Genomic DNA, 23,666 nt, shown 5'->3' on the forward strand with positions numbered 1-23,666 from the left:
TGAATGAGCAGTGGTTGCTTTGTGCAAGCACCTTGTTAATATTTGAAGTGTGATTCCCCCCATTCCCCCTTGTCCTATCATTGCAGTTCCTAACAACGAGTCTCTCTCTGGCTCCTTGTAGGCCCTTCAGATTTTGAAAAGTTGCTCTGAGGCCTCTTTTCTTCTCCAGGCTGAACAGCCCCAACTCCCTCAGCCTGTCTTCATAGGGGAGATGTTCCAGTCCTCTTAGCAACTGTATGTGTGTATGTATGTAGATGGAAATGCAGCACAGTCTGAAACTGCTAGGTTAGAAAAATATTGCCAGTGAGAAATAATCATCCAGTGAGGATGGTTTAAACCGTGTCTTGCAAAGAAAAGTGCTCAAAGAAAAGTGATGCACAGTTTTCTGCATTACCTGGGTTCAAATATAAAATCACTCTGGATTAAATATGCAGATGACACAGAGGTTGACAGCATGAGAGATAATGATGCTGAAGTCACAGAGTAACATGGATAGTATAGCAAGCAGAACAAACCCATGTAATTAACTGCTGCTTTCACATAGTCACATGCAGAGCTGTAGGTCTGCAAAAAATCAAATTTATAATTATGGAGGGGAGGACAGTATCCTTGAAAACAGCAACTTTGAAAAGTGCTTATAAATCATCTTGAACAACTGAGTCAACACACACTTCTAATGTGATGTGTGAGGTAAACAGGATTAACAAGAATTTGCAAAATCTATTGAGGAAGGCAATGTGTAGGAGTAGGAAGGCAATTTTTTGTTTATATATGCACTGATGAAGGCAGTACTAGAATATTGCTTACAAGTCAGGTGTCAAGTGTTTCTAACAGCGAAAGAAATGGAGAAGGTATAAGAAGAAAGCCACAAAGATTATCTGAATGCTGGAAGAAAAAGCCTCACTGTGAAGGACAGAGTGAATGCAATTCGTTAAGCTTATCAAAGAAGAGTCTGGAAGGTAACTTGATTGTAGCATAGAAGTACTATCACAAGGAGAATATACCACATATTAAAAGGCGTTTTAATCTCAGAGAAGAAAACTTAAGGAAAAACAAGGGCTAGAAGCTACAGCCAACACATTCAAACTATAAATCAGACAAAGATCAGAGTGCCACTTAGCCAACAGAACAGATCTGATGCATCTGCCCACTTGCAATCTTCAAACTGAAGCTGTGTTTGTGTCCAAAACGTGAGGGTTTGCCTGGGGAGATTACTGGTCTCAGACTCAGAATATGATGCCTCTTCTTTGTACACAATACAGTTTAGTATATTCCCAGGCTGCATATTTATTTCATCCTTACACAAACCTAGTGTGATCTTAGAAAGAATCAACACAAATATTTTAATGTCAATGTGTCCAATGTCATAATGTATAAAACTGAAGAAAAATCAACCATTTAACAGTAGCAAAAAGTGCTTTCTGACTATGATTATAAAATAAAAATTGTCATACAAGGAAGAACATTTTTTTATTAACATGAAAATCCCACTAGATGGCACTGAAACATCCCTTTACAAATTCTCTCCCTTTGACTGATCGCCTGATTATCCAAATTCTTTAATCAAGGCTAAAAGGAATTTATGAACCATAGTATGAAGAATCCAAGGGACATAAAACTGATATTAGGATGTGTTTTCTTTCTTTAAGTTTATTGTATACAATATACTGTTCACTGTTTAGTTTATAATTATCCACATTATCTTTATGCACTTGAATGTTTGGAGACTTTGTTTAAGGGAACTTAATCAGTACCAAATGATATCAATTGCTTCTTAGAATATGGAATTGAACACCATTCCAATCCATAGTTTGATTGCTGGCTAAGCCTTGTTCTCTTCCTGCTGGAATAAATTTAGTTGAATAAATTAGAGAACTTCTCTATTTTAAAGTGAAATAGAGGCTATGGACTCCTCTCTCACTAGGATGTGGCATTAAAACTGCTTGGAACTTTATTAGTACACAACAACAGGAATTATTGTTTCAGTAAACCCCTAGAAATATGCTGTGTATTTATAAAGACTCTTCTCTGGGTTGTCGTCTATCTAATAAATTATTTACAGGTAAAATTGATCACTTTAAAGCTGTTTCTTCCAAATAAGTAGATGTTGCCTTTAAATACTCAAGGCATTAATTGGGAAGAAAGGAATCAGCTCCTATTTCACATTTTCCAAGAAACTTTTAAGATCCTTAGCTATTCAGGCTGACCAACCTGTGGGAATGATATAGGACTGGTAAAACTCATAAAAACAGGGAATTACTGGATAGGTCTGGTTATGTAGTGTAGTATAACACAGCTAGTGTTTTAAAATTGAAAGTGATGTAGTATTACGCTTTTCGATAAATTTTAATCAAAAAATAAATGAAATACAGGCCTTCTGTTGATGACAGTCTCATGCTGAAAACACATTCAAACCCTACACATATCAGCAGGGCAACTGGAGGTGGCTGTGAATGCCTGGATGTGCCTTGAGTTTGGCAAACTTTAAGGCAAAGACTAATTTCATACCCAATGTCCAATAGTCAGGCTGTCTTACATTTAGGACTCAATCATGAACATTACTTGGAGTATTTGCAAACCTTTTAGCATTAGAATGTCCCCGAGTCATGCCATATGGTGCTGGGTAGTTGGTAGCCTTAAAAGTCCTAGTATCATTATACTCTATCAGGTACAATCTTGGTGAGAGTGAAAACAGGTATATTTGTTCAAGGATACTATTACACTGAAAATTTCAATTCTGGTAACCAGAAGAAAGATAATCCCAACAATTACACATATACCAGACTAACACCCTTAATCCCTTCCACCAACCAGGCTTCAGGAGGATCAGATCCCCAGGACTCATATTGCAGTTGCAATAGTTTGGTTGCCTCAGGCAATTAAAAGTATATAATCAAAAGGGAAAAAAAACTTCACAAGGCTAACAAAAACCCAAGCTGTTCCTACCTCCTCTGCTGACAAGGTGAAGTCCATTTGGGATGAAAAATCACTGCAGAGCCTTTAAACTAAACAAGATCCAGAGAGTAAACTTTTGGGACCAGACAATCTGGGTCACAAAGAATTTTAGACTTTGCTCTGAGGAGGTAGGAAGGGGAATATAAATACCTTGGTCTGTTTGATTGCAAACTCGTATGAAACCCGGTATGAGATCCCACATTAAATTTGGGGAGTATTCTCTTCCACCCACTGTGGCACACAAAGGGACACAAACAGTCCAAAACAGTGTCTGTGGCAAACATACATACATATTGCAAAACTACAGGGACAAACCCCATAAAAGAAATCAACACAGTTAAGAGCTTCTGTCCTGTTGCCACAACATCTTTTCACTGAATACATGAAAGGGAAAAAAAGAAACCTCGGTCCCACTTGGACCAGTTTTAAAAAGAAGGAACTATACATCTGGTACTAATTTTATGTTCTCTGTCATGGGCATCTGTGGCTACCCACGTGTACGTGTTCAGGGGTGTCTTTAAGGCCAGTATTCACATTTAAACGACAATAGTCCATAGTTTTTTGTTTTGCATTTGGTTTTGTTCCCAAAATGGTAGCCACTCAGTACAGCCCTTGAAAACTGCATAGGAGTCTGTATAAACAAAGACAGGCTCGTTATCATCTGAATTCCTCACAATTACACTCCAAACTGCTGTTAACTCTCCCACTCGAGCACTGCCCTCCCCCTCTGCTGGAATTTGATCTCCGGTGTCAACCTGCAAGGCTATGGCCTTGGGTTTCCAAGTCTTCGTCCTCCTCTTAAATGAGTCATCTGTAAACCAAAACCATTCCATAAATCAGAGGTATAAGGAGGTGCAGATTTAATGGGGGACAGGGAAGGGGCCTCCCCCAGCCCGATTTGAGTCGGCTCTTGTACAAAGAGAGCTTCAGGTGGTTCTTCCTCCACTCTCTGAATGTGGTAATAATGCTCCATCTGCACATACCACTTCCAGACAGACTCTCACTGCTTTCCCACCTGGCTGTTTTGAGCCAGGCAACCTTTCCTCTGGTCTCTGACAGGACCCCATAAGCCAGGCCAGCTGAACAAGGATATTTAGATATTTTGATATTGATATTTTGCCCCCTGTGTCATACATGTGAAATTTTTGTCACTGACTCAGTCTATTATTCAGTTACAAATACTTCTTTTATTTAATGTGATTTATTCTTTTTTTCCCCCTTGCTGTTCTTAATTTTATGAGATTGATTTGGCACTATCAGCAACTCAATCATATTTACGTCAACCAATTAGAGATAATTTGTGTGGGTACAGTTGCATTAGCTAACTGTAATTTCATTCTGTGGTCAGGTATTGTAGTGGTTTTCTTGTTAGTCTTTGAAACAGCTATTAATAACAAAAAATAAAATAACATGAAATTGTGGTAGCTTAAATCATTCTTAGAAGAAACAAAATAATTGCATTTTAATTCCTTTTGTTTGTATGGGTTTTTTCATCATTGCAGCTGTTCCTTTCTTCAAGAATAGGTGCATCTCTGGATAAGGAACATCAGGTCATGGGGGGATGTTTTACACAGTTAAGCTGTTTGGTTTGTGTTCTGGCCTGTTGAGTATCCATGTTCTTGGGTGTTCTGCTCCTCAGCATGGTCTCTGACCATGACTTTGACATTGCATATCTCCCAGTTTCTTTGGTTCTTGACCTCCACTTGTCCTTGCCGTACTTACAAACTCATTAACGCTGATTTGCAAACCCACAATCTTGTAGACTCAGGATTCAACAGACTTCTCTATAGGACTTCTATGCCCAGACCTTACTCACTCTGACTGACAAACCCTTTTTTGAAAGTTCAGTGAGTTTTACCCAAGCTGCCTCATGTCCATGGTCTAGCTTAATTATTCTCCTGTTCTATATTTTCAAATGGATCTTGGATTTTCCTTTGCAGTAACCTGTTTGCATTAGGCTGCTACTGGAAGTGCCTTTTAGAAAACATGGCTGGGAGCTGTGAGTTGATGCTAAAAATATCAGACAGCTCAGCTGTGTCTTAGGTACTGGTCACAGTAGTGGAGAGGCACTGCAGTGTCATGTGTAAGCCTGAGGTAAAACTGCACTTCAGCAAGTCTTTTGTGAAGGAGGTAGGACTTGATGCTTTGTCAGATCTCTTAATAGATAAATTTTCTAATCTAAAGTATTTCTCTGTCTCTCTTCACAAATGAGGGACCTTTTACCCATTGATCATAAGAAGCAACTGTTCCCAGGTCCAATTTAGAAGCATGGCTAGTTTTCCCTATGCCTATTTTTCCCCTCTAGAATAACAAAGTTTTCCTTGGACTATCTTCCTCTTTCTCGCTTACCATTTCAAGTATTTCTATGGCTCTAATTCATCTTGTTTCGGTCAAAAAAAGGGACAACTACATCCTCTGGACTCTGAGGTTCTGTTAGCGTGAACTAGGTACGCCAAGTGTGCAATATACAATCTGTCCTTAAAAAGATATTCATATTATGTCATCTATCAATCAATTGATTCACAATAACTGTGTGTATTACCATGGTAATCTGGAAATGTTCTTATCTTTTACGTATTAGTTAAACATGACAAAAGATTTGGTTCTTTTGCACTGATTATTTGAAAGAATATCCTTCCCCACTTTGAGAATTTTAAGGAAAATCCACAAAACACAAAATTCTGCTTAATTTTTAGTTTGTCTTCCAAATCACAAGTACTACATTTGTCCAAAATTACATTATTCTTAAGACAGTGGCAACAAATATATTCTTATACTTGGAGAAATTAGTATGTTTTACATTCCCCCAGCAACAGCTGGTTTAGTCTGGCATTATACTTTATTCCAGAGCTGTTGAGGGATTTGTTTAGCCCAATAGGATTTGTATTGATTTCTGTTTCACTTTTTTTTCTGATCTTTATTCTTGTTTTTTTCTCTTGTATTGATTCTGAAAGCTTTAGCCATTCGGGTTATTACAAACTTTGCTATATTTATGCTGTAATTCTACTACAATAATCAAGAACTCAGACTTTCACAGCTATTAAAAACAGATGCACACACCCCCAACATAAAAGCACACACACAACTGAAATTGCAACTGGTTTCCTGGAATCTGAAGTATCTCTGTAAACAGCTTACCATATATTTTTTTGCATGTATATTTTTTCAGGAGACTTAGGGACATTAATTCATAGTATTAATGGACATTATCAGATGATATTGCTCATTCTGCTTACTGAAATGTGGATGTGGAATGTTGGTGTAAGCCAATGAGCTCTGTTTTCTGTCATATCTGAGTGTTTAACCTATATGGACCAAAGAGCTCTATAAATATGAGACCATTGCAAAAGGAGTACAAGGATTCTTGTCAATAGAAGCAACTATAAGTAGACAAACCCAAAGTTTAAAAATAATTTTTTTCCTGGTTGATTAGCAAATACACTTAACATAAGCAAATTCTCTTAAATGAATAAAATGATCAGGATAAACTCAGCCATTCCAGCAAATCCAAATTTATGTTTCTCCAGTTAAACCCAGAAATAGCACTGCTTTAGCTGTTTGTAGATGCTCTGATATGAAACTATCATTTTGCAGTATACCCTGGATTGGATCAAAACCCACAAACAGTAGTTGCCTAACTTTAAAAGTCAGATAGTCCCATAGAAGTCAGAGGGACTAAGTTGTTTAAAATCAAGCAATCCTAAGAGAATCTCTCTTAGGGAAGAGACAAAAAAAAAAGTCTTGTAAGGATATCAGTTCCAACAGCACTGGTTATTAAGATAACTCCAATCTCTTGGAATTATGCTAGTTAACCCAGTGAATCAGAAATCTCTTTGATACCAGTGCTGCAGATCAAACCTTGCCAGACTTCAAACTGCAGCTGTGTCCCAAGAGGAAAGAACTTTCTCCATTGCAGGCAGAATTTGGTCAGCTTCCAAAAGTGATTTATTCCTCCCTTCTTAATAAAACATCTTCTGCAGTTTTATGTGTGACACCCTCTGTAGCTTGGAGAGAGCTCTGGGCATAGAAAAACTACCTGTCCCACCTCCAGGTGGGAAGCATATTGAAAAATATTTGCACACACAGTGGGATGTGATGAGATGATGACCACAGAGTGAACTGAGGTTGAGCAGAGTGAATGTTTTTATGTGGCCCTACTGTAAGCACCTGAATCATAATGTCAGTTCCTACTATGGGATAGGGAACTGCTGTAGCAGTTATACATCCTACTTGCTTGAATGAATAAGGATTCTTATTCAATCAAAATTCTTCACTAATTCTCTAGAAATGTCGATGTTTTCTGTAGCTCAGTAGATTTGAAAACTATTCTGGACTGTCAAGGAACTGAGCTTTATGTATAATTTACCATGTACTATGGTCCATGGCCCACAGAGATGAAACTAAAGATGGATAACTGTTGAACTTGAGGATAAAACACAAATCTCCCCACCACATTTAAATGAATAGAATTTTATTTTAATGAAAAGCAAAGGCAGATACAAACTGTGACTGAATCAAACAGGCAAACAAAAATTAGATGCAAACCTGATAGACCCTGAGTAAAATGGCTTTTAAACATTCAAACTTGCTTCAATGACTTCCATATCATATGCTACATATTACTCATTTTCCTGCAGACTTCTTTTGTGATAAGTTCTGGAACAGAGAAAGAACTGCATTACAGAAAATAAAGCCTTGTGAGTTCAGTATGTTTTTTGCAGGGACATTTGAAAAAAACAGAGCTGGGTTTTATTTTGTTTCTGAAGAAATTAATGATAAAATTAACAGATAAAGTACAAGTAAGTTACATTACTTCAACAGAAACATGAAACTGATTATAAAAGTGAGTAATAGAAAATTCTCATGCCTGTCATTCTTCTATTGATGCTAGAGGCAGTTGCATCTTCATACAGCTCAATCAGGGGCTTGAAATGAACCTTTAAACCCCCTTTATTTCCCAAAATGACACTTCAAAATATTTTTTCTCTTTGTATTGTGACACAGACTGACATTCAAGAAATCTGAAGTTAGGATTGACATTTAGAGAAAAAACACACTGTAATAAGTTTTTATAAGGAATTTGTGAGTGGCCAAAATACAATGCTAGTTAAAAGGATGCCATTATCCTGTTTCTCCATATTCCCATCTTCCATTTAACTGGCAGCTGGAGATAAAGATTAATTTAACTCCTAAATGCATAATCTTTTGCAGTTTTCAATAAACTAGTGATTTGTACTACTCCCTCAAATACATCTTTCTTGTGCTAGAAACATATCTTTAAATTATTCTTTGTGCTTTCCTTTTCTGTAAAGCATGATATTCCTGGACATTTGGAAACAGGCTAAAACAAATGAGTATTAGAGTGAACCTGCAATGTGAGCATGTTTAGCTGTGTACATGATGTAAAACTGCTTATCTGAAACCACTGCTAATCATCCTAAATGACAGCTTTAAAATTATCACTTAAAATACATAATGAAAATGTCATACCATTTGCAGAATTTCAATTTCTGTTTGAAGAGTCTCACAGATGCTCTCCCAACTATCATCTTTGCTTTTTTCCAATTCTTTCTTAAGTCTGTGTCCGAAAAAAAATAAATTTGGAGGTCAGAGAACTGTTGCTGGGGCACTATTTTTTTCAGCTTTGGTCCCAATTGTCAATTTGACTTATGTGAGAAAAGCCTCATTGATCTATTTTCACGATCAGGGTTTAAGTTTGCTAGTTTTGTAATTGGCATTCCAATATGCTGCTCTCTCACAATACTCTTGGATTTCATTCAGCACTGGCAGTTGTGATGGCAATGTAAGGAACTTCAGAAAATGACATTTTTGGCTTTTTCAAAGTGCATCTTGACTAAATACTTTGTTAGACAAATTTCTGGACCGTGTTGTTTTCACCAACCGTGAAAGATTTATGGCCTCATTAGTCATCATTTTCCTTATTTAAACATGTGAATTTGAATGTTGATACTTAGGAAGTACCATATGTTCTCATTTTCCCTGGGTATCTACTTGTAGCCACTGGTGGAGACAGAATGTTGGATTAGATGGCTCCTCTGCCTGACCCTGTGCAAGCATTGCTCCATACCCCTCCACAGATTCCTTTGCTGTTGCTTCTGTTCTCTTCCCACTGCTCCCACTATTGTTCAGCACTTACTGACTGTTTCACAAGTCTCAGCCAGGAAGTCTCCAACTTTTCTACTATAAGGCTTATTTTTAATATAGCTATTTCTCCATTCTAAAGATCATTTAGTCCTGCTAAAAGCGGACACCTAAACTTTGCACATCAGTGGCTGTAGTGGTTTAAATTAATACTTGGGAGGCCAAGAGAAATCTATGCCAGAGCTTTCAGTAGCCTGATGAATACAATGTGATGAGATTATACTGAGTCTTTCCATGGTTGTCATAAGAGAAGCAAAATGAGAAAGCTGAAGTTGTTCACCCTTAATACAGTTTCAGGAAGCAATGTGAATATTCTGAGACATACAAACAGACCAAAAAAAGGAGGAAAAGTATATATTCTGCTCATTATTAAATAGCTAAACTGATGCATTAAAGTAGGACCTTGTTTCTTCTGAAGTTGAAAGAGGAGGTAGAAACCATTTTTTCTTTCACATACTATAATAGACAATAAATTATTTAACCCTATTATACAGATGATGCACCTCTTTAGCTGTCCTACTGCAGATAGAGTTAGTTTTCTATACAAGAAAATAGCTCTATTAAAATTAAAAGGTACATCTTCAATGAGAGGAATAGCTTAGTCACTGTGCAATATTAGAATAATAGCATAAGACTGGACAGTAAGATAATTTTGCTGTTCCTGTGGAAAATGCATTGTGGAAAATGCAAATATCTTGCCATCAATATGAAAAAGTATGAACTCTGTGTGCTTCTATTATTAAGGAGTAAATGCTTCTTCTTTCAGAAATAGTTCTCCTGAATTCACAACACATACAAGTGTCAAACAAAAGAAAATTTTGAACTGCACTTTAAGAAATGAAATATTCACTGCACTGTAGTACATTGTTACTTTGCAGACCATTTCATTGAGAGAAGTTCATTTCAAGGTTCTAAGATCAGCTCCTGATCTTGATTAAATCAGCTTAACTTCATTGTCTTGGTTCACCATTTTTTTTCTCAGTGTTCTCTGTTAGTGTGGTATTAGAACCCTAATTTGCTTAAGACAAACAAAACCCTACTTTGCCTAATTTGCTTTAGGAAAAGGCATAGTCTGTGGATCTCAGAGAAAATGCTCTCTCATTGTCTTCCACACTGTAAAACTGATGCATAGTCTCTTTGCTAGTTGTCTGCTAAGAATGATACCAGTCCATGTTAGGTGTACATTGAGGAGAGAACAACTAGAAGATAAGCAGTAGGAGTTGCTTATCTGTGCCTTGGGATTGTGAATTAATTACTATTGCTGATGTGCTTTGGAACTAACATTTTACATATGGATTTTAAAAATTTTATTTCAATATTTTATAAAACTTTTAAATGCAGTGACAGCACAACTCCTTACATAGCATGGGTAGTGGTGATAAAAGACACTCATTCAAATGTGGTGTTTAATTCTTACATTAATCAATTGATTCAGCTTTCAGGTCTTCCTTCTTTCTTATTTAGAAGCTAGATAATTACAGTATGTGCCAGGAATATTATACTCACAAAACAAGGACTGTCTGTTAGGTTACAGTCTACAAAATTAATGCATTGGAGACGCCTGAGTTACTGAATAAATGATGAAGTTTTACCAGAAGGAATGTGAGACAATGGAACTATTGAAAGATAAAAATGCTTAACCTGGAAGCAGATTTAGTTTTTTCATTTTACATTGAAGATAAGCAGGATATTCTTATTCATCTCTCCACTATCAGATTGAATGTGCAAACCAATTATTCATGAAACTATACTGTCTAGATGAAGGGCAGGTTTTCTGTCACCTTTGGAAATGGAAAGAGATGTAACTTTTGCTAGAACAAGGATTAATATGACAATTATACCTTCTTTATGACTAGGAGAAAACGCAAATCTCTTAGAAAAAATAATCTGAAAAATCACATTAGCATTTGGCCCTCCCTGTCCTTTGTTTTTGTTTTATTTTTATCATTTTTGGTATCCTAGGTGACAATAAATTGTGTCTTTCAAATAAGACACTGCACTGGACTAATAGTGTGTTAGTAAGTTACAGAATCACAAGTAATGGGCTCTAATGAACAGCTGGAGCTGAAATGCCATAGCAAAACTGAGTCTTAAATCAAATAGGTGGAACAACATCAGCATTTTTTGGATTCTTGCTTGTCCCAGACTGAGCTCTGCTATCAATGGCCCATTTTCCATTACTCCTGAATGCCAGAAGTGACAGAGATGAAGAAGGAGGAGATCACTGAAGATGATCAATTTTGCAGTTTTGAAAGGAGCCCAGCTATTAAATGTCATTGGCATTTGTGGTTGATACACACTCTTCTTGCATTTCAGCTGTACATGCACAAGGCAAATAGGAAAAATAATTGCGAAATCAATACCTGTTGGTATTATAAATTGAACTATGAAGAAAATAATGTTATTGTCAAATAGGTTTCTTCGAAAATCATCCATAGACTTAAATTACTGGATCAAGACTTCAGTATCCAAAACCTGCATCCCAAGACAAATTTTATGCAGAGACCTCAAAGGAGGAATAATTTGTGTAGAAGGCAGGGTGAATATGCATTTTTAGAGTCTTTTTCTTCCTAAGTGGGAATGAAAGACCCTACTTGGTGGTTGCTGGAGTTGCAGAAGGAGCAGACTGTCTCTTAGTCATGACTTGCTGAGAGTTGCCTTGTTTATGCCCACCATTTTATTTTTTAATCATAAATTCAAGGGAAAACATGATGGTATATTACAAAACAGAACTGCTTGACACTGATATACAGGGCATAGAGTTCATGGTACAAAATTAAATTCCCTGAGAAATTATATATAACTTGAGACTATGTATGTTGATTTTCCTAAATCTTATCATAAACATCAGGAGATACATTGATCAAGGTTTTCAGACTTTATTGAGACTGGAGGAAAGCATTGAATACTTTGGTTTATTGTCTCAAGCAGAAGTAGAGATAATGCATTGAGGTCATTCACTCTCAGTTCAGTACTGGGACTAAATTAATGTGTATATTTCTATAGCAAGCACAAGGTTTTGCTGGGTATTTACAATTTGCTGACACTACTAAACAGAAAATGCTATTGATACAGCTGAAGAAGTCAATAAATTTCAGACTATTACCAATTGATTGAGGGAGGGAAAAACAAGTCCTAAATGGAATTCAGTATCTCAAAGTATAAACTCAAGCACTTGAGTTACACAATTATATTATAAAAGTCTGTGCTTGATGGAGCAGAAATAGAATAAAAATTAAGAAAGTGATCTAGTAGTAATAATAAATGCTACCAAGAATATGAAACATGAAAGTGAAGAGGGAACTAGACTACATAACAATGGGAATTAAATGTAGATTAAAAGAAATAGAGCTACCTTAGGTAAAATAAGAAAGTTTCAGCTTTTACTGTCCTGGATCAGATGCTGAATGCAAAACATGTAATTATCATTGATTAAAGCTTGCCTTTTATGAATGCTGTCAGGCAACTATTTATAAGAGCAGTTATAGGTCTTAAAAAGTGTGGAGATATTTAGATTTTTCAATTTATATTCCCCAAATACATCAAATATCACAAGACATCTTTAAGGAATATATTATTACAGATGAATAAACATGGAAAGGTTAAGGCACACTTAATTAAACTGCACATTTAGGATGAGATTTGCTTTTGTGCAGACAAAACCAAAGATATATGGACTATTTTCCACAGGAACTGTGAGAATGAGTTACACAGGAAAGAAAAATGCACAAGCATCAGAGATGTGAAAATGAAATGTTTTGCCCAGGGTCAATAAGGCTGCTATTGCAAGGCAGGGAAAGTAAATAGGGGTCAATGATCCTTCTAGTTCAATTATCTTGATTTTTCTATTGTACAGGGAAAATTAGATCTTAATCTGGATATATTAATACAGCTACCCTGTTGCTGAAATTAGTATCTCTATAATGTACTGCTGTGCTTCACATGTATAATTTTCTCAGAGCTCAAAACGATTTAGAATTGCCTTTGTTTCCTTCTGCATCACGGGCTCTCCATGCTCTGCTCATCTGCCAGGCTGAAGATGTCTCTTTTTTGACAAGTAGGTGAGAGATTTATACACAGTATTCTTACACCTTCCTGTTTTTTTGTTGGAAATAACTCTTGCTTTTTTCTTGTCCACAGCTATATTTACTTTTGATGTTTATATTTGTATTTTGCTTACATAGTATGTTCAGGCCTCTCCTTTGCTTCCAGATACCTATTATTGAAGTCTTTAGTTGTGTACAAGTAGATAAACTTGCACTGTGTATAATTATACTCCTCCTCTTTTCTAGCAACTCCACTTTACAAGATATAGAAATTTCTATTCAAAAGTCATTCTTTAAAACATTAAGCAAGACCATCTCTGACTGTAGTTACCTTCTTCAAGCCCTAGAATTTCTATTTGCAGACCTGTAACTGTTGTTACTATTAGTAATTTCCTTACTTAATTTTTTTAAACATGTCTTCCCCAAGTTAACTATCAGTTTCCCATGTAGGATAACATCAAATCCTTTATTAATGCCTAGCTGAGTGGCATTTGCATTTTCTTTGTCTAACCAATCTGCTGTCTTACCAAAGAAAGACATCATTAATCAGATTTGATCTAATTTTTGTAAATCCATACTGCAATTCATAATGGAAACCTATTTTAACATAATTCAAACTATAATAGTTCCACTAGGCACTGCTATTAAAAAGAAAAGCTCAAAAAATCAATGAGGAGATTGCCATTGAAAAACTCATTTTGAACCACATATATTACTCCAGAGACTGATATTCCCTGATTATAAAATTTAACATAAAATTAGATTGCAAAAAAAATAATATTTTAACCCATCAGAGCCATCCATGGCCTTAGGCAGTTTACTGTTAGTGTGAAACTTTTGTTCAGCTCTACTGAATATATGTCCTATGATTTGAATGAAAGAAAGAATTACTTTTTCCCTTCCTAATTTTGATAATGGAGTTTCTTTTTTTCTGGATTACGAAGTATAAGAAGCAATACTATATTTTTAGGATTTAGACAAGTATACAAAGCCTTGAACTATTTACAAAGTAAGCAGATTTCATGCATTTCCTTTCTGCTACATCTTTTCTGAAGTAGAAGGGAAAATCAGGTTTCAAAGAAACATTTTATCCTTAGTCTACCTTTGAAATAGTTTAAAAAACATCAGGTTTAGGTAGAAATGCTCTTTTCTTAGTCTAAGTGAACTTTAATTAAAATTATTTCTAGGCTGCCTTACTCAAGGCAACATGTAAATTTAAAATTAAAATGTGAAAGAAGATAAATAATTAATCTAGCAATTACAATTAATATAATAGTGAAATGACATAGCTAGGAATTTACTGGCACCAGTTATTCTCTGCTTGACTCCTGCTGTTCCACTCAAGTGATGCTACTTGCTCCCTGCCAGGGAAATGGGACTCAAGAGAGCTGATGCCAAAGTTCTTTCCTGCTGTTTTGTGTTTGGGGTTAGCATTGCCAGAACAGATGATTAAAATAAGGTTTTTGATCTTAATTGCAGAACTTTTCTTAGATATTTGTCTGATTTATGCACCTGTGTCTTGAGGCTTGCATTTTCCAGGGTGCCTGCATTAAGAGGCTACAGCATCTTACCCATAACTCTATCTGTGCTTAACATTCAAATTTTGTTTAGCTTTTTTTCTGCATCTGATGTGTATTAGGACAAGCCTATAACTGCAGCCCTGACAGCTGTTAGAATTACCAGTGTGTGCCTCTCATGACCTTTCGTAATTCTTTGATGGATTTGAGAGAAATTTTACGAAACTGCAGACATGGTATAGGGCATTTTTCTCAGATGAAAGATGAATTACTGTAATTTGAATTAGTTGGCTACACTCTTCAGCTGGAATGCAATTTACTTTAAGATATATACTTAATTGTAACGAAGATTCTTGCCTTGCCAGCTACTTTTGATATTGATTTTTCAGCTGGGACTTGGTATGTGATACAGTAACAGACTTACAGGGTGATCTGGGAGCTACATACATCAGGTTATTGATGCTGACTGTCTCTCACATTTGTTCTAAGGAAGCATTAAAAACATTTGCACTATTTAAAAAGTGGTGTGGCTTCCTGCTCTGTGAAAAAAATAATCAGATTTTGTTCTTATTACATAGGGAAAAAAAAGTATTTTTATCCACATTACTTGTGTCAAAATACTATTGCCTTTATATATAATAAAAATGCTTTTCAGTAAAAACTAAAACTCTATTCTTTCAGTATATTTGGTATGGGGAAAAAACATTTTTAGGCTAAAAAGGGTTTTTTCTCAAACACAGCAGGCTCAATCACATTGATTTTAACATAACAAAAATGGACTCCCATTAAAATATACGTTTGTATATGAGTGTATCTCAAGAGGGAGAACCTTCAAGGACGAAAACTATGCAACCTATCTGGGCAACTTTTTCTTTTGCTGCACTATCCTCATGATAAAAATGGTTTTCCTTAAATTCATTCTAAATCATCTTGTTTCAACTTCTGCTTTTTGCCTTTTGCTCTCCTACTGTGCAGCATTGTGCAGGTAGATCCTGGCTCCATCGTCTTGATGACATCCTTGTAGGTATTGGAGGGTGATCAGGTAACTTCCAGGGGACAATATATCTACCCTGCACTATTTATAGCACTTTAAATCCCCTTTCATTCTCTTAATTCTGTAGTCCAAACCAAGAAGTGATGAGTAGGCTTTGTTAAAAACAAATGAACAAAAAAGAATTGCTAGAGTTGTAGGACTCTGATAAGGTTTGGGATAACTCTAAAGAGCATAGCACGGTGACGTGGAGAGGTAAAGAAATGAGGATTGCCTGCTTGGCTCTACTGAAAAGCAGAATCTATTAGTGCTGACATGGAAGTACAGTAGCATAACTATGTTGCTTCTGGCATCTGAGTTAACTTATTCAGGGTTATCTCTCTCTACAAAGCATTGAGCTTTTCTGATCAAAAGCAAGTGAAAGATAAAAGTATGGTTTAGGCAAATCTGTCCTAAATTTTTTTCTAGTATCTGAAATGACAAAATATTTCAATGTCAAAAAAATGTATTCACTATATTATAACACTTCTAGAAGTGCTTGCATTTTGTGATTGTAGAATAGCAGTAGGAGCACTTTATATTTTGCACTACATGCAATTATACAATAATCTAAGCTTATCTTGACCATTCAAGGAGGCATTTGATGAAAAAAAGGAAATCACATCATCCTTCTTGCTTTGGTTGTAAATGACATTTGCTGATTTTTTAATTAATAGAATTTAATAGGTTTTATCCAGTTTTCCACCCAGGTAAAACCAAAGTATGGTTCTGCAGTGCTGTGAGTTAATTTCATTATATTGAAATATTCTTCCCCCTACTCTGCTCTCGTGAGACCCCACCTGGAATACTGTGTGGAGTTCTGGTGTCCTCAACATAAGAAGGACATGGAACTGTTGGAGCAAGTCCAGAGGAGGCCATGAAGTTGATAAGAGGACTGGAGCATCTCCCCTGTGAGGACAGGCTGAGGGAGTTGGGGCTGTTCAGCCTGGAGAAGAGAAGACTGTGTGGAGACCTCATAGCAACTTTTCAATATCTATAGGGCCTACAAGGAGCTGGAGACGAACTCTGTGTTAGGAACAGCAATGATAGGACAAGGCATAATGGATTCAAATTGAAAGAGGGAAAGTCTATGTTGGATGTGAAAAAAGTTTTTTACTATTAAGGGTCGTGAGACAGTGTTCAAGGCCAGGCTGGATGAGCCTTGAGCAACCTGATCTAGTGAGGAGGTGTCCCTGCCCAGGGCAGGGGTTGGGACTAGATGATCTGTAAGGTCCATTCCAAACCCTAAATTCTATGATTCTATGATGACAGACATACATGGATTTGAACAATCCCTAGGATCTCAGTGGCAGAGCTGGGAATCTAAACTAATATAATGTTTACTAGCTACTTCTGTACCTTACACACAGGAAACTTGTTCTAGAAAACTAATTACACCAATTTGGATATTCAGTTGCAACATGGCAGTAAAGCACTCCAAGGGAAGTGTGTTATTTAGAAGGAAGCTGACAACCTCATGTATCACAAACCCTAATATATCACGATTGAATGAATAATGTAAACAAGTGAATTATAACATGTTCTGTTAGAGAATTGCTGCTGTTATTATTATTTACATAGTGTCTTCCATGTATATGTTGAATGCAAATTTTTTGCTACTGTTTGCAGGATTGTGAGCTAATTAATTTTTATGCTGAGGGAATTTTGGCCATGTCTCAACACCATGTAAGAGGTTGAAAAGAGTTAGTAATAGGGCTGATATATCATTTTCTTTCAAAAACTGATATTCAGCAAAAAATGGGCCATTACCAAATCATCTTTCAGAAAATTGCTCAGGGTTCTCTGCAAAGTTATAACTTTTTCCACTGAAAGTTTTCAGAAAAAAACCACCCCACTCTATATATTTATTTTTGTCAAAAGCTTAGAAATACATAGGGGGGAAAAAAACCCATGATGGTAATAAAAGTTGTGTTCTCCTTAACAATTCTGTTAGAGAATCTTTTGGACTAGATTTTTCAGGAGAAGTTCCTTTGCATTGTCTAGTAAATGTTTCTAAATATCCACAGGTACTTCCATCTGGAACATCACGTAATAGGAAAAAGATGGTAAGTACTGTGATATGGAGTTTTCTGCATTGGAAGAATTCATCTGTTTTTTTTAAATTACATTATTTTCTATAAAGTGAAAACCTAAATGTCTCACTTAAGCAAACTGACAAGTAATGAGTCATTACCATGCAGCTCCTGACAAGCAATATTCACTGTTAAGGGAGACTGTGCAAGGTCTTCTTCTGTTTTCATAGGCACATTTTACAGAAAAGGTAAAATAGACATTGCCACCAGGACTGGCCTGCACTTACAGACCTCATTAATATTATACTCCTACCTTAAGCATTCAGGATCAGTCTGAGGTTTTTCAGTGACTTGGACTTTTTCTGCTTCTAAATCTTCTGTCATTCTTTCAGCCTCCCTGATTGCTTTCTCAAGGTCTGAACAGGAAATCAGAATTATCTTATAAATATATATTAATCATTCATATTCAAAGACTTTCTACATTTTCTAAATTTATATTTTCTAATATTTCTTCATGAAACTGTTTGTAGGGTAAAGACATCTAAATAAAGAACATGGATTATTTTATTATTATTGAAACTTCATATTGCAATCTGGAAAATTTCACTCCGTTTCCCAAATAATTTATGACCATATTTACTGCTTTTCTTAACTCTGTGACAAGTTATTTACACATTTTTTAAAAAGTTACTAAAGCACTCTAGGTTACTTTATTTTAATCCAGATATCCAAATTATCCCTATTGCTCTGATCAGCTTTGACACAGAAATTTTGTGGTTCGTTCTGTATCTTTTTAGCTTTTCTTTTATAGAGTTTCTTGAGTATTCAACAGATTCCTCCTAGATTTGTGCATAGGTGTCCTTTTTTATTAATGCACAGAATTCCATATGTGGAGACACAAATGTCAGTAAAGAGATGACAGTTGAATTTACATCTCAGAGTTTAGCACCTGGGACAAATCTGTCTTTATTAGTCCAAACCACGTTGCTTGTAAAACATCTGCATTTTAGTGACATGCTTTAATTATAGGTTAATGGGTTTTAAACAATATTTATGTTGATTTTAAGTTCATTTTGAAACACTAAATTCTCCTTTTAAGTATATTACTTACCAGCAAAAGTAAAAAACTCTTTTTCGTATTGACAGCTCATGATTCAGCAAATCTGTAGACCTCAGTAGCACTGACATTAAAAGAAATCTCATTGAAATCTATAATCTTTGTTATAAATTGTAAAATTGCATTCCAATCTTGCTACTATGATTCTTTTTTTTTTTTTTTTAGACACGAAATTTGGCAGAAAAAGTTTCTCAAAATCTTTTGTCAAGCCAGAAATAATGAACATAACATGTAATTATCAGGCACACCTTTGAGTTCACTTTGGAGAGTAAGTAAATCCTGTGTTAATTCATTCTTCTGCAGCTGGAGTGCTTTTAACTGAACATTTTTATGTTCCATTGACTCCATTTCTATGAATAAATACATTGTAAATTAAAATGCATTGCAGTTTTAGCCTTCATGACACAATCTTAAATATTCTTAATTACTTCTACCAGTCTTCAGCTAGTCAGAAAGAACCTTAAATACAAACTGAAATCAATTAAAATCAGTAAAATAAGACCCAGTTCTTGGGAAATTATGTCATATAATGTATTTGTAGCTATGAAGGAAAGTGGATTTTTTAATGTTATTAGGATGTTCCACATATTTGGGCATAAAAGAATGTTTTGCTTTAGTGTTATTTTGGCTATAAAGAAAGGAAGATGACTTACTGAATAGGTGGAGAACAGACACCTCTCAGCAGGACTTAAAAAAACCTCTTAATTTGTTTAATGTTTTGGGTGTTTGAACCTGACTATTGACAGCATCTGGAATTAATTGTGAGTATTTTTCTAACAACTGGAGGTCCTGACATAATTTCCTTGTTAGGAGTTACTTAAACTTTTCACTTCAGAGTTGTCAGTGTGCTCAGGACTGTAGCAGATGAAAAGACAAGTTGTACCTCAAAAAAAGTGCAATTAAAAGATGCAGTGAAGATGGCAACCGAGTGTAAGGAAGAATGTTAGTTACCTTTCAGGTTCTACCAATCATTTAACTGCCCAGAACTGCCTGAATATGTAAAAATTAATTGCTCAAAGTAGCACTTGCCACCAAACATAGACTTTTTTCAGTCATAGATTAGAATCACAGCCACAGGAGATATGAAAGAAGGTATGACCAAGTGCAAACTCAGATAGTCCTGTTTCAGTAACTTTATAGCAGATACCAGAAATTGAAAGTGCTGGTGCTTGACAAATCAGGAGACTGGAAAGGACTTTGAGGGGTCATCTACTGCATTCCTTCTCCTGAAGGTAGGATCAGCTGTACCTCTGTCATTTCAGGCAGATGGTCGTCTAAGCTTTTTTTAAACATCTTTGGTAGTGGAGACTCCTAATTTCTTTGACAATAGAATCTCCTAAGGCAGTGTTTCAGTTGTTCACTGCTCTTAGAAAAATTTCTAAACAGTCAGCCAGACTCTCCCTTATTGTGGTTTACACTTGTTTATTTTTATCCAGTTCACTGTAGGCATGGAGAGTATATTAATTTCCCTTTTTTACAGAATCCTTTAATGATTTGAAGACTGATATCCATCTTTCACCAGGTTGTTTTCCTGCATAGGTTAAGCAGTCCCAATTTTTTTAATTTCCTCTTTCTCATGTGCTCAAGAATTCTGATCACTGTCACTGGTCCCATGTGGATTCTCTCCAGCTGGTCCACATTTTTTCTTAAAGTTTAACATCAAAATGAAATGCACAGTACTCCAGCTAAGAGTTTAATGGCCCCAAATAGACTGAAAAATTATTTTCCATGTCTTAGAGGTCAGAATTATGTTTATGTCTCAGTGTGGTGTTGGCATTCTGATGTCACTGACTCATGTCCAGCTCGTGATCCATGATGACCCCCATTTCCTAGCGGAAGGGTTGATTTTCAGTGTGACCCTGTGTTCTGAGAGGTCTCAAATTCTGCATCTCAATTCAAAGATCAAGTGGCAGTAAAAGGCCAATCCTACAAGCCAATTGTACATGCAATTCTTTTGAAGTTAAGTAAATGTACAGAGCTCAGCCAAAGATGGTTGTAACCAGTGCAAAGCTAATACAGTCTCTTTGTATGACAGTGCAGTTCTGTGCTGACATTAGATGTTGGGAGCCACTTCTGCAGGTTGACTTCTTACAGTGCTCACAGACAGAAAGGACTGAAGAGGATAGAGAACAGAGGATGCTTTAATTATGCTTGTGTAATGTATTTCAGACCATACTCTTTGAGTTCAATGCTGAAAGGAAGTTCCAGACATCAAGGGAATGGAATTAAAATTACTGGTGTGCACAGCTATATTTTACTGATTTGCATTAATCCAAGATAAACTAGTTTCATATAAGACTTACCATTTTTCAACAGAGCTGCCTCATTCTCTAAATCATTTAATTCAGTCTTGGCTTTTTTTTTAATCAGAAGATCTCTATTACTTGTTAGGCCATACTCATTGTTAAACTCTGTTAATTCTCTGATAAAATTATCTTCCTCTTCAGTCATTTTTCTCTTTGCATCTGCCTGAGAAAAAGAAAGGGAAAATTGAATATTCAGGTGAAAAAAAAAGAAAGTCTTTGGTAAGCTAGGCAGGATGAAACATGCTGTGGGTTTTCATCCTTAGACCTGTAGTACAAAAGTAAATAAATAAACAATAAATAAATAAGTAAATAAAATGCAAAAGTAAAGAAAATATTTGCTTTTCCTGACCTATAAGAACATGAAAATGGTCTACAGCTCTATCATTATGCCTGTTGTTTTAATCTTTTTTCCTGTGAAAAAATTAGTAGAATGTTCTGTTTAAAGTCAGTAGCATAGTATGATCATTCTTCTTTGGGTTTTCTCTTTAGATAAATAAAGGTGTTGTTTATCACTCTGCAGAAAGCAGACTCACTTTAACTCCCTCAATAACTACCAAGAAAGCTGTCATTGATAGGAAGTCACTGCTTAATTTTCTGTAAGAAAAATATTCAAAAGAGAAAAGTTATATTAAATGCTTTTAAAAAAAATCTTCATTGATTGCTAAATTAACTGAAATGGAATTAGCCTTATATACTGGAAAAAATAAATGATAGCCCATATATCAAGCTCGACTGTTTAAAACTAAAAGAAACTTCACACATTTATTTTAAATACTTTGGATCCTGCAGAAATATTGCTTAATTAAAAGGATATCTGCCTAAAGGTTTGGGGTTAATGCTGGTGAGGTGTACTGAACGCTTAAAATTTAGCTCTGCTGATTTAAAGTGCAAATACATATGCAGAGAAGACTACTCATCTGTGCCATTTCACCATAAGTACACATCCAAGGGTCCTCAATGGAGTAAGAGGAAGGCAATATTCAGGTTAGCCTATGAGAGAACTGAAAAACTCATTGCCTGTTGGAAGTAACTATCCTTGAAGAGGTTGCTAGGTATGTCTGGCATCAAAGATACTGTGTGCTCTGTCAGGATTGCCTCCCTGAGTTTGCTAAAGTGTGGTGTGAGCCTCCCAGAGTTTTCCCTTTGATCCTTTCCAATATGTTTTATGGTGGATGAGGCAATGCAATTTAAGGTGAGTTTACTTTTACAAAGGAAATAATGTCAGAACTGGAGTTCAGTCACACAACAGCAGACATCAGAAAAATGAAGTCAAGAATGGTAAATCAGCTTCGTAGAGGAACTGTAGCATACATTACCTTAGATCGTGGTTTAAATTAAAAGTGAGAATTTATTTGCATTAACATTGTTACATTTGATAGAGTGAAAAAAAATGTATCTCCCTGATTGAAAACATTAGTTCTTCCAGATTTTTAAATCTGAAAGCTGATTGCTCTCATACAGTAGAAAAGAGATGTCTGAACACTGTAGCTGGAAACCTACCAAGATTTTAAGAAGATTGCTTTTTTGATTAATAAGTTCAGCTTTCTGTTTTTCTAAGCTGTCTTCACGTTTCTTCAGCATTTCTAAGCAGAACTGCTTTTCAGACAGATGCTGAGCCTTCCAAGAGAAAACAAAATATGTTATAAAGTAAGGTTAGTATTTTATTGTTTCATATACTTTGATAATGTACATAAGGATCTTGGTCCAGTTAAAACACAGTTGGCATAGCCAACTAGCAAAAGCACAGCAAAAGCATAACAGCCCTTTTTTTCCCCCCCAAGAATCTTCCAGTATACCACTAAACTTTTGAAAAGTCTCCTTTCTTTAAAAGGCACACTTCGTGGTGGTCCATCTATCTAAAATGGCATTTCAAAGTTTTTCAGGGTAAACCCAGGAAAATTATTGACCACATGGGATCTTTTACCCAACATAACACAGTGTTCTCCACCTAACTGTGTAAAGCTCATCATGTCCCAAATCAGACAATGACATCAGAGGGCCAGGGGTCCAGCACTGTTGTTTTGATTGAATGGCTGTACATGTCATCAACTCTGCAATGCTACTATGTCATATCTGAAGGATGATGAGATATGCTCATGTTTTCCTAGCACAATATCTGGATTATTTAGCCAAAGAAGCATAATGGAAATTAATTCATTGGTTAAGGACAGTTTGAACATAACCCCTCCAAGCTCCAATCTTCAATTTTGCATACAGTTTTATAAGCTGAGTTTTATTAATTTTAACCATTAGTTTATCTGGCAGAAGATTATGCTGTTCAACCACTGCATTTTCAAAATTTTCTGAAGAGTTCTTCTCAATTTTCCAGCACATCTACTGTATCATTGCCTAACCCAAGTTAAGATGCATGGTGGGACAAACTATAACTACCAATAAATAGGAAACAGCTGTGTCTTAAAGGATGAGAATCATTCATCTGGTAAAGTTCTCTTGAAGTGAGACAGGAGAGCAACTCAGACTGCAATACTCAGAGCAGTGA

At 35.8% G+C, this 23,666-nt stretch overlaps 1 protein-coding gene across 1 annotated transcript in view; it reads right to left on the bottom strand.

Moving 5' to 3' along the window:
* Positions 1–7,578: 7,578 nt before the first annotated feature.
* Positions 7,579–23,666, bottom strand: part of CCDC172 (coiled-coil domain containing 172) — an 18,945-nt gene continuing 2,857 nt past the window's right edge. Inside the window, exons 3-8 of the mRNA XM_009073064.1 lie at positions 22,667–22,783; positions 21,164–21,329; positions 19,109–19,210; positions 18,057–18,159; positions 8,446–8,533; positions 7,579–7,611 (exon numbers count right to left, since the gene is read on the bottom strand). Coding sequence (XP_009071312.1) covers positions 7,579–7,611; positions 8,446–8,533; positions 18,057–18,159; positions 19,109–19,210; positions 21,164–21,329; positions 22,667–22,783 — 609 coding nt within the window. The remainder of the gene's footprint in view (positions 7,612–8,445; positions 8,534–18,056; positions 18,160–19,108; positions 19,211–21,163; positions 21,330–22,666; positions 22,784–23,666) is intronic.

The sequence above is a fragment of the Acanthisitta chloris genome, unplaced genomic scaffold (assembly GCF_000695815.1).
Source record: "Acanthisitta chloris isolate BGI_N310 unplaced genomic scaffold, ASM69581v1 scaffold5090, whole genome shotgun sequence".
In the NCBI taxonomy this organism is placed as follows: Eukaryota; Metazoa; Chordata; class Aves; order Passeriformes; family Acanthisittidae; genus Acanthisitta; species Acanthisitta chloris.